Source organism: Condylura cristata, unplaced genomic scaffold (assembly GCF_000260355.1).
Source record: "Condylura cristata isolate star-nosed mole 26May11 unplaced genomic scaffold, ConCri1.0 scaffold00016, whole genome shotgun sequence".
NCBI classification, from domain to species: Eukaryota; Metazoa; Chordata; class Mammalia; order Eulipotyphla; family Talpidae; genus Condylura; species Condylura cristata.
The window spans coordinates 27,223,441-27,235,194 of record NW_004567117.1 but is presented as its reverse complement, the minus strand read 5'-3'; the positions used below and the strand labels follow the sequence as shown (position 1 = coordinate 27,235,194).

Genomic DNA, 11,754 nt, shown 5'->3' with positions numbered 1-11,754 from the left:
GTTTATAAAATTTTCCATGATGCAAAAGACTGAAGCCAGCTTCTCCCCAGACACAGTCCTGACGCTCAGAACTCCTGCTAGCCAATGAGAAAAAACCTGTCACTTATGCAGTAGCTTTCTGAGACTAACCTATTGCCTCCACATCTCTCCCATCCCAGCATATAGTGAATGTTATTTGCTTATTGAGCTCCAGAGTAAAGGAATTCTTTGCAGAGCAGTATTTGACTATTGAAGTTATAGCCTGAGTTCTCTCCTTTGGAAAATTGCCAAACATTTGTTTTAAAAAAGACACATCCCAGATTAAAATAAATCAGAATCTGACCCTGCATTCCCCTAGTTTCTCAACTCCAGCAATGTCATAAGTTCAAAAAAATTGTTTTGAAAATTACCAATAATTATCAATGATATTTTAGATGACTTTGGTATGATTCTTGTAACAATCTAGCTAATCCTGCTAGAAGTTAGGGCTTTTAACAGAAATATTATTCTAGAAGCAGACTCATTATATTGCAACAGTCTTAAGTAAGAGTCAATCTGAATACAGAGGGGATTATTCCCATCTGTTCCTAAGCATTTGAACTGGTCGAATGTCAGATATTAAAGGAAAGGGAACGACAGACAGATGGAGCAACAACATTAGAAAAAATTTTAGGCTAAAATGTATTAGAAAATAAATTATTCTTTTTGGGAATTAATTTTGTTTCAAATGGATTTTTGAACATTTTTTTCTTTTTTTTTAACAAACGTGTAATATATCAAAGAAAAAGTGAGAAAGCAATAAAATACACTCTGGCATTTTACATGGCTAAGTTGATGCAAAAATGGTATCATTACTCTTCCCTTAAATCGTCTCAGTAAATCACATTATTCTGATAACTCACAGGCACATTTTTACTAATCTAGATGATATGGAAATTATATATTAGAAACTGACAAGGATGAGTTTCGGGGCTCATTGCCATGTGTCTCTAAGTCCTCACAGAACAGCAAAGCTAATATCCAGTAGTCCAATAGTTAAAATAATTGATGAGTGTGTGTTGAATACTCAGGAGAAAAGGGAGGAAGAAAGAAGGAAGGGGAAAGGAGAGGCTTGGAGGGAGGAGGGTTGGGGGCAGGTGCTTATTTCAACCCTGTAGCGTCAGGATTGCGTCAATTCGGGTTTCAGCCACGTCTGGAGTCTCAGAGACGAGCTTCTCAGAAGAGCCAAAACAGGAGCAGGGGTGGCAAATCACTGAGCGAGGGCGAATAGACCTCCTTCTTTCCCTTCTTCCCATTCCAGACACTGGTCTCCAGGGCTCTGCGCTGTTGTTTTCAGCATTCGGGAAAGCCGGCGGTTCAGATCCGAGCAAGTGAATCTAGCCAGGGGAGTTTTCCGTTCAGCACCTTGGACAGAAACGCAGCAAAAAAATGGCTCCGATCACTACCAGCCGGGAAGAATTTGGTAAGCAAGTTCTGAACTTATAACTGCGGTTGTTCTTTGAATACTCGGGAGTAGGCTGTGTCCCACCACCCCCATCCTGCGGGGTGGTTGGATATAGATTTCCTGGGTAGTTAAACTGCAAGGGAAATGGTAACAGTAAAGGAGCAATTCTGCAATTCTGGCTTATCTTGTTGACCCTTCATTGGTATCTTTCTTCTTAAATTGTCTGCTGCTAGGAAGATTTTACATCTTAGAAGTTCATTCAGGTAGCTCTTTAAATTGCAGCACGCACTGAGTAAAGGAAAGAGAGCTCTGTTGTTTGTTTGCTGATTTCATTAATTCTGCAGGTGATTCTTTTTTTCTTTTTTTCTTTTTTTTAAGATAAAATTGCGTTTAACTTATTAGGATCAATGCGTGTTTTGGTGATTACATAAGGGTGTGATTTCTGTATAAGTCAACTTCTGTATTAGGGGCTTGGGGTTATACCTTAAAACAAAGTGTACTATATACTGTTATTTCTTGTATTCTTGAGATACGTGGCTAGTGAAAAACATAGAGTCCTATGATACTAGATTTACAGGGGATGTTTGATATGAGTGAGCTCAGCTTATTTCATTTCACAAGGGAGGTAACCAAAGTCCAGACACAAGTATTTGTAGGTCACACAGTTAGTTAAAGCTACTGGAGAGTAGAATTAAGATTCCTATCTCCCACTGCAGTTTATCTTTTATTATACCATTTTTTGTCTTACACCACTGCACTCCTTTCATTGAGTAGATAATAAAATCAGATGTACTTGTTCAAAATAAAAAGTGGTATTCTTAGGACACATTTATTCCAAAGTCAGAAGATCAGAGTTGTACTTACTTTCCAAGTATTTTTAATCAGGAAATTTTATAGAAATTTGTGAATAAGAAATGATAATTGAAAAACATATGTTAATTGTTATCTAGTTGAATGAAATAACTGAGATCTTTGCTCTCAAAAGCTTAAGACCTTATTAGCAGGGAATGCATATGGAGTAGTTGAGTCTTTGCATGTCACATTGAGTATTTTACCATTTATCATAAGTATTTAATAGAAACAATGTGTGGCATTATACACATAAATTTCTTTCACATCCTTTCTTTTGATGATTGAATTACAAGACTGTGGTGTTTATTTCTAATTCCTGATTTGAAAAATCAGAAAATTTCTAATACTGAGTCATTTTCAGAGATGGCGCTAGTGAAAATTATGTTCCAGCTTGGGTCATCAATCTATTTGGAAAAAAATCATTTTCTATTGCTTTTATTGTTCTTCTTGCAGTAGCTAACTAATTGCCTTAGTCCATGACATTGTTTTTGCTTCCTGGCCTTGAAGTGGGCACAATCCCTTCCTCCCTTCTCAAAGACTTGAATAGAAGGAAAATCTGAAAACTGGTGCTAAGTTTAACTGATTAGCCCTCAACTCATTCTTTTCCTTAACATTCACTGGATTTTCTATTTGGAAAATTTGAAAATTTATCTTACTTTCCCATAATTCAGTTTCTTGATACAATTATGCAACAGACTATTGTTTTGTTCTCTTTGCATTTTTATCTTTTTATATAGTTCAACCATTACTAGTTATTTCTTAATCTTCTTAATCTTATATTTTTTGAGTTCATTTTATAATTATGAAGTAACTAAGCAGAAGATTTGGGAGAGTGGGGTGTGCAGTAACAAAAGATTGCTCTTCTAGGGGGTTTTAAAACAAGTCTTAACCCTTTCCTAACTGGAACTGTTAACTTTATTATTCACTTTTAGAATTAAAAATAGATTAGAACAGAGCTAAATACAGATAATATTGCATTGGTTACATTTTCTTTGATTATATTAAACATTAACTCAGTTGATGCACTGTGTCCAGATATAGCAATACTGCTTTTACTCACACATTGCTACTAATCATTTGTTGGAGAAATATGCTTCCATATGGGACATGATAAGCTTCCTGCATAATCAGTGTTACCTAATGTCAGTAATTTAATGTGCCCTCATTCAAGGGAAAGATGCCAATTTAAATTTGATTACCATTTGCCATGTGGAAATGACTAGGAAAAAAAATCAGTTGTGGATGAAATTGAACTCAATTATCTATATTCACTTTTCTCATTACATGTTAAGGAATGATGATACATATACAACTTGTTCTTTTTAGGTGTAATTAATTTTTCCTTTGGCTAATTCGTGCTTGAGAAATTTTAGGTTGGTACATAGGAATTTGTAGTGCTATAAATTATATAATAATAACATACTGTTGTTCCTTTTTTTTTTTCAGTTGCCCCCAATGTACACACTTTACTTTTACCACTATTGTATAATTTGGGTGGATATTTTAATGAGTTTAATATTCTACTATTTCTTCAAATTACCTGAACTGCTTTAGTGATGGGCAAAGAGATACTGAGAATACTATTTAAAGTTCCATAGTCAGTAAGAACTGATGCTGTTGGAAAACCTCAAAATGTCAATGAAAGTTGATTCATGCTATCTGAGAAAACAAAGGTAGGTTAGGATCATTTAGCTTCCTGTAAACATATTTATAGTATATTTAAGAAAAACTACCAAAACAAAGAAGTTTCTAGCATACTTTTTCTTCTATGTGTCATACAGGGGTGTACTCATTCCTGAAAGTGAAATGTGTATATAAATCATACACAGAGCAGTTCGAAAATAATTCAATCAGTGCAGCTACAGCAATTGCCAGTTCTAGTGTGCTTTTTAAATAGACTCCTATGTCCAGCTTTGCTCCTTTAATCTATATTACTGGTCATTTGATTTTTCAGATGAAATCCCCACAGTGGTGGGGATCTTCAGTGCATTTGGCCTGGTCTTCACAGTCTCTCTGTTTGCTTGGATCTGCTGTCAGAGAAAGTCATCAAAGTCTAACAAGACTCCTCCATATAAGTTTGTGCATGTGTTAAAGGGAGTTGATATCTACCCAGAAAACCTAAATAGCAAAAAGAAATTTGGAGCAGATGACAAAAATGAAATTAAGAATAAACCAGCTGTGCCAAAGAATTCATTGCATCTCGACCTTGAGAAGAGAGATCTCAATGGCAATTTTCCCAAAACCAATCTCAAAGCTGGCAGCTCTTCTGATCTGGAAAATGTAACCCCGAAGCAATTCTCAGAGGGAGAAAAAGGGGCTGTTTCCCCCGATAGTTTAAAGTCCAGTACATCCCTTACTTCAGAAGAAAAACAAGAGAAGCTGGGAACCCTCTTCTTCTCTTTAGAGTACAACTTTGAGAAGAAAGCATTTGTTGTAAATATTAAGGAAGCCCGTGGCTTACCAGCCATGGATGAGCAGTCAATGACCTCTGATCCATACATCAAAATGACGATCCTGCCAGAGAAGAAGCATAAAGTGAAAACCAGAGTTTTGAGGAAGACCTTGGACCCAGCCTTTGATGAGACCTTTACGTTCTATGGGATCCTCTACACTCAGATCCAAGAGTTGGCCTTGCACTTCACAATCTTGAGTTTCGACAGGTTTTCAAGAGATGATATCATTGGAGAAGTCCTTATTCCTCTTGCAGGAATTGAATTATCTGATGGAAAAATGTTAATGAACAGAGAGATTATCAAGAGAAATGTTAGGGTAATTCATTTTCACTGCTTAACGTATTTATCAACATCATTTTGTAGCTTTTTTGTGTCTAGAGACTTTTCTTTAAAATAAGTTTATACATGTCATCTTTACCATGTTTAATTACTCATCAGAATCAAATGGGAAGCAAGGAAATAGAACAGATAAAGAAAAACTTAACCTACAACTGAAGTGCTCAATGCATTTTGAGGATATAAAATAAATAGGCACTGTTTATGGACTTTAAGTGTCACTTATATGAAGTATTTTTGTTAAAATCTATCATAAGTATTATGATGAAAATTGTCACTTAAAATGCACTCATTTTTAAAATTATATTATTTATTTATAAGTAAGGTAACAAAGTTAATATTTCAAGGCCAGCATAATTGAGGGGAAGTAGGAATTTAAAATTACATAGGTCTATCCTGAGAAGTTATATTGACTTTCCATGAATTCCTTTTCAAAGAGGAAACATCATGTCATATTGACTTATAAATGTTCAACTTTGTGCTGTATTATAGGGAGTTACTTTTCCTTTGAAGTTAGACTAGTAGTTTTTAGATTATTAAATAGTCTATTAATAGTCACCAAATAGTCAAATTTGGTCATATTTCCACTTTAGTTAAAATTGTTATGTTTGGAAAAAACTGTGACAAGGCATAATTTTATAGAATACCATAAATCTCATTTTGCCTATAGCTTTGCTCTTTTTTGAAATTAATGAAAATTGAGTTCCAAACTTCTTGAGTAGCTGATTTGAGAAACAGAGATTTTTAGTTTTCACAATAGGAATAAAGCTTTGCTCCCTTATTCTTCTTGAATTGCTTATAAAGTTACCCTATGTCAGATATAGTTTAAATATATATTGACATTATAGGAGGTTGGCCCCAGGCATCCTATTAGTTAAAATCCAAATCCAACATTTACATTTTGTTGCTTTCAGTTAAAAGTTGTACTTTGAGTTCTTGATTACCTTAGTTAATGTTTTTAAAGTAAAAATTTAAAGCTATGTAATATGAAAAGAAGGAATGTGCAAAGAGAAAGCATTGAAAATTTGAGGTTTCCTGTAAGTTTCTATAATAATTAATTTCTTGTATAAAAAAGTACTCTGGGTGGTGAATGAAGATTTTGACTCAATCAACCTCTGGGTTTGGAGAGTGGCCAGGGTTTGAATACATTTCAATTGGTCTGAATTTAAATTTTAATAAGGCACATGCTAAAGAAATTGAAATCAAATCAAAGTTAACAAAATTTCGCCCCATACAGATTTGTTCAAATGAGTAGGTAATTTTGATTTATGTTAATAATTCCCAAAAGTATAGATTTAACTAACAGCAGAAACTAAAAAGATTTGTGTGTAGGTATGCTATAAGTATCCTTTTAAACATTTCCATTAAGGGGTGTGGCTAACTCATTAAAAAATTTAACGTTTTGTAGTACCTAAAATGACCACAAGATGGCAGGCAGTTGTTTTTTAGGAGGTAAGGGTACTGCCAAGATTATCACACTTGGATTCCTTACTAGATTAAAATAAAAATAAATACGAAAATTATATTTAAATAATAATGTTATTATAGTGTTTCACAACGTTTATATGAGTACAAATCCTGAAACTGAAAAATTCTTATATCCTTTCTTTGCTTAGAAGTCTTCAGGACGGGGTGAGTTACTGATCTCTCTCTGCTATCAGTCTACCACCAATACGCTCACTGTGGTTGTTTTAAAAGCTCGACATCTGCCTAAGTCTGATGTTTCTGGACTTTCAGGTAAGAACGCTTCTGACAAATTCAGGCTCAGGCGTAATATATTAGGGAGTGTATTTAACAATGAACATTGATCTATGATTTTGATCTATTATTTACAATCACAAATTATATAGCTATATATGTGTTTCTCATTTTATGGAATACTAATGTGAACCAGTGCCATGAGGAACATTCAAATTTAGGGTTGAGTCAAAGGACAGTGAACAAGCTGAGAAACCACATTATCAGAGAGGCTGAGTTGAGAACACTTGTGGCTGAAAATGATTTTTCTCTTTCTTAAGGTTACATGTGAGTCAAAGTGTTGTAAAATATAATCTCACATCAGTAATAATCACTGCCTGTCACAATCGTCATTGTGGCCTGAGAAAGCCCTATTTCCTTTTGTGAAGTTGTGAAATTAGTGGGTAAAGACATAAACTTCAGCTAGAAATTCAGTTAGAAAAGCTGTTTTCTTATAAGAAATATGTATAGAAGAAAACTAGAGTTCTAAGATTCAAGCCAAAATTAATACATGGTAAATATTTGATGGATTGGAGTTGAAGGCGACTGTAGACATGAGAATCTATTATCAGACATACAGTGATAGCAAAGTTAAGATTTTGGAGAAAAGCTTTTAATTTTAATATTTCAAAAGCCTCCTTATGTCTACTCTTCTGCTATTTTATTTTGTCTTTCCTATCATTCCTTATGTATCTGCTTTAAGAATTAATTATGTGATAATTTGAAAAAAATGTATGGCACGAGGAGAAAGGTCACTTGATTTGTGAGTTAAAATAATCTCAAGTTTGATCTTAATTCTCTCATTTTTCAGATGAGTAATATTACATATGTTTCTTATCCTCTGTAAGAACTGGATGTAATACTTACCTGGAGCAGCATTGTGAGGATTAGAACTATATTCTTTATTAAATATCACCCAATGTTATCATCACTACTTGAAATGAAAGTATAACATGCGATCTTAAGGGTTTAGAGTAGGAAGTTAAAATTAATCCATGTACTACCATTAGAAAAGGGGATAATTTATATAATTAAATGTGTGACAAAGTTGCATGATCTTAAAACCTAAGCACTAGGGGTCAACACTTGGAAATAGGAAGCATATACAGAAGTAATTAAAGAACCCCAGAAAAATTAAAACAAAAAGGGTATTGCCAAAGTGAATTCTAAGCTCCCATTTGTTAGGAAATTCAGTTCAAGTCATAAAGGTAGTGACTTCTATTTTGTGTCAGATTACTTAGTAAGGTAAGTTGTCGTCTATGCCTTTTTTCTTCTTTTATCCCATTCTCTAGAATGAGTTATTAATAATCATGATCTATATTTATGCTACCTCTTCTTCTGCCATTTTAGTTCCTTTTCCTTCTTCGGGTTTAGAATGAATTCCTCTTATCTTACATTCTTATTTTCAAATTACTGAGGGTTAAGAAGCCAAGCCTTACCCATATCTCTACTTGACATTTTCATTGTGATCACCTTCTACTGACCTGTGGTTATCTATAAGGCCACCATGATCTGCAGATCAGCTCTCTAGTCATATTCCCTAAGGTAATGTCTGTTTTGTACCACTGCAGATCCCTATGTCAAAGTGAACCTGTACCATGCCAAAAAGAGGATCTCCAAAAAGAAGACTCATGTGAAGAAGTGCACACCCAATGCAGTGTTTAATGAACTGTTTGTCTTTGATATTCCTTGTGAGGGTCTTGAAGAGATAAGTGTTGAATTTCTGGTGCTGGATTCAGAAAGGGGGTCCAGAAATGAGGTGATTGGGAGGTTGGTCCTGGGAGCATCAGCAGAAGGAACTGGTGGAGAGCACTGGAAGGAGATCTGTGACTATCCCAGGAGACAAATTGCCAAGTGGCATATGCTCTGTGATGGTTAGCCTCCTAGCCATGAGTTGGAACTTAACAATTTTATTAGGCAAGGAGCAGTTTTCTTTCTTTCTGATAAGTGATTACAAGCTTGTGATAACAAGCTACTTTTTTTTTTTTTTTGGTTAGAAATGGATTGAATTAGCAGACCAGGAAGTAACTGTAAATGTGTATCATGAAAATTTCCCCCTTTTTTAGAGACATTGGATAAATTTTCATAAGCTATTCAAGCTATTCAATTTCTTTTGCAGGTTACCAGTGATATATATATATATATATGAGTAGTAGAGGGATTTCATGAATATTACACTATAGTCCTATATTATGGAAGTGGTTTGGGTGGTAACTTCATTGGAAGATATCACCAGAAGTCGATGTGGTGGTACGAATTTACAAATGGAAAGCATGTCTCCTCTTATGAAAATTCATCCATTTTTCTTCAAGTGGGAAAATCAGTTTTTCTTTAAATCCAAAGATACTGAAGAAATGTTCACTAGTTTGTTTTTATTATGTCATGTGCAAATGGTTGTCCTGCATAGAAAAGTATATATGGTCATTTCTCTTTTATTCTTACCTACTTGGTAGAATTTTATCAAAAGAGAAATAATTTAGGGTTGATTCAAAAGGATAGTGAACAAGCTGAGAAATCACATTATCAAAGGGCTGAGTTGAAAACACTGTGGCTGAAAATGATTTTTCTCTCCCTTAAGGTTACATGTGAGTTAAAATGTTGTAAAATATAATCTCACATCGAAACCATGGCCTTGAAATAATCACTGCCTGTCATAATCATCAGTGTGGCCTGAGAAAGCCCTATTTCCTTTTGTGAAGTTGTGAAATTAGTGGGTAAAGACATAAACTTCAGCTAGAAATTCAGTTAGAAAAGCTGTTTTCTTATAGGAAATATGTGTAGTATGCAAATGTGCATTTAAGGCTACCCCTTGCACAAAGAAAGGGCGTGACTAAGTCTTCATTTGGCTTGTTTTCCCCAGAAGGAACTAAGCTACCAATTCGGGAAAAAAAAGACTGTGAAAATTTAACCATTGCCATATATAAAGCATTACTTAAACCAACACACTAAGTAATATGACTCAAAACTAGTTATACAAGCCTGATGTAATTTAAATATGTTCACACAAAATATATTTAGGCTGTCAAATTAGCACAACAAAGTATGTGTTTCAATGTCTTTTCTAGACTAATTTGTCTTGAGCTGTTGTCTGTGGTACAGTTTATAGACTTGTGTCTTGTACCGTTTTCTAGTGCCAGGACTCTGCAATTCATTACAAATCTCTTAGAGTACAGCAGTGCCCTGCGATGATTTGGAAAGAATTCACTTGAGGTAACGTTGCTATTTGAGTTTTTAGAGAAGTATGAGTAAAACTCGGGTACAGTTGAATTATTAAATATGCAAGTTAGAAATAAAGTCTACTGAAAAACTTACATTTTGAGTCAGGTTTTGTGTCAGTACTTTAGCAGTTTTTGAGAATGTGTTTGATATCACAGTGTTTGTAAATTCTTTGACAACGCATTTTCAAAACAACTTATACATGCTTTTTATGACAATGCCTAATGTAATGAAAATGTTTTACATTCTGTATGTACAAAGACTGGAACCAATCTCCTTTTTGTGCTTTAAGATAACTTTAGGATTAAAAAAGGAATATTCTTCAACCATTGTCTGCATTCCACTACAAAGTCACCTACAGCATTTGTTCCACTCAACATTTCTGTGAAAGCAACTTGAAATGAATCATTGTCAGTGTGTGGCTTGGAAAAGTCAAATGGCCTTTTGATTTACATGTATTTGGTATCATGGGCCAGGGAAAGGATCTATTTTGGGGCTCAGAGAAGTTGTGAGGAGTCAGTGCTAAGTATCCTTTGCAGCAGCCAAAAGTTAGTGGTGGTACCCGGTGAAGTATGGTTGTTGGAAGAAGATTTTTTTCAGTGGAACAAGACCAACAACAAATACTTTTAAAATTTCAATAGATAATTTGTAAATAGCTTTTTTTAAAAAAAAATTAAAGTGTTTTGAATGTGAAAAGTTGAGTACAATTACCTACAATTGCTTTTAAGAGAGAAGAAAAAATTAAATTTAATTTAGAATGAAATTTAAAGCAGGTGGGGTACATGATCCCCTCATCTTTGGAAAATTGTACTGTTTTATAATGTATTACATTATCAATGTGAATATCTTGAAATCTGTTACCAATTCTGCACTGTATTAAACATGTAAATTAATTGTTTGTCTGATTAGCCAGACTAAACCCACCTAATGGGAGGGATCCATGTTTGAAGAACTGTGTAACTCGGTAACTGACTTGTTCTGATGTTGTAACTCAATAGAAGTGATTTGGAAGGAAGCATGGTTTATGAGATGGTGTCCGTTCTTTTGTGCCAGCTCTGTATGATGTTTGTAAGACCATGTTTGTAAGACATGAATAAAATGCTGCTTTTGCCCAACCCATTTCAACTCAAACTTTCTGCCAATGGTTTCTGTATAAAGACTGATGTCATTTCTTTCTGAGTTCTCAAATTTCCTTAATAGATTTCTTGGCAAAAACTAGGAGACATTAGTGACTCAGCACCAATGTATTCCATATAACTTATTTGTTTTGCTTCATCCTTATAACAATCATTTGGGACAAGTATAATGCTTCCTATTATACAAAAACAATGAGATGCTTAAGCTACTGACTCAGATGCTCATGGCAGTAAGTGAAAGGATTTCACAGCATTCCACATACTTCCCTCCATGACCCTTGAGAGTCCTCATCAGCTGCATTCTAAAGTGCCCCTGCCAAATTATTTGAATTTTTTCTGCATTCTTTTTTTTTATGATCTTATTTCTCGGTATTATCCCTTTCATTACTAATAATTTTTATTATTGCCTTTTTTTTTTTTTAGTGTCTTTCACTTCCTCCCATATCCTTACACTGTGTAGATTTAATTAGTAAATGGGAAGGAATTGGAGTTTGATTTTCCTTAAAAGGTTGTGTGGGGGCCCTCCCTGGTGGCGCAGCGGGTTAAAGGCCACTTCCGCATGAGTTCGATCCCCGCCTGCCCCGGAGGTGACCACATGGCG

The 11,754-nt window shown here is 34.6% G+C and overlaps 1 protein-coding gene across 1 annotated transcript; it reads left to right on the top strand.

The window, feature by feature from the left end:
• The first annotated feature begins 1,145 nt into the window (after nt 1-1,145).
• SYT4 (synaptotagmin IV) lies at nt 1,146-11,148 on the top strand. Its single transcript, XM_004683870.2, has 4 exons — nt 1,146-1,441; nt 4,230-5,044; nt 6,681-6,801; nt 8,373-11,148. Exons 1-4 carry the CDS (start codon nt 1,408-1,410, stop codon nt 8,678-8,680), a joined length of 1,278 nt encoding a protein of 425 aa, XP_004683927.1. The 5' UTR covers nt 1,146-1,407; the 3' UTR covers nt 8,681-11,148.
• Nucleotides 11,149-11,754: the final 606 nt, after the last annotated feature.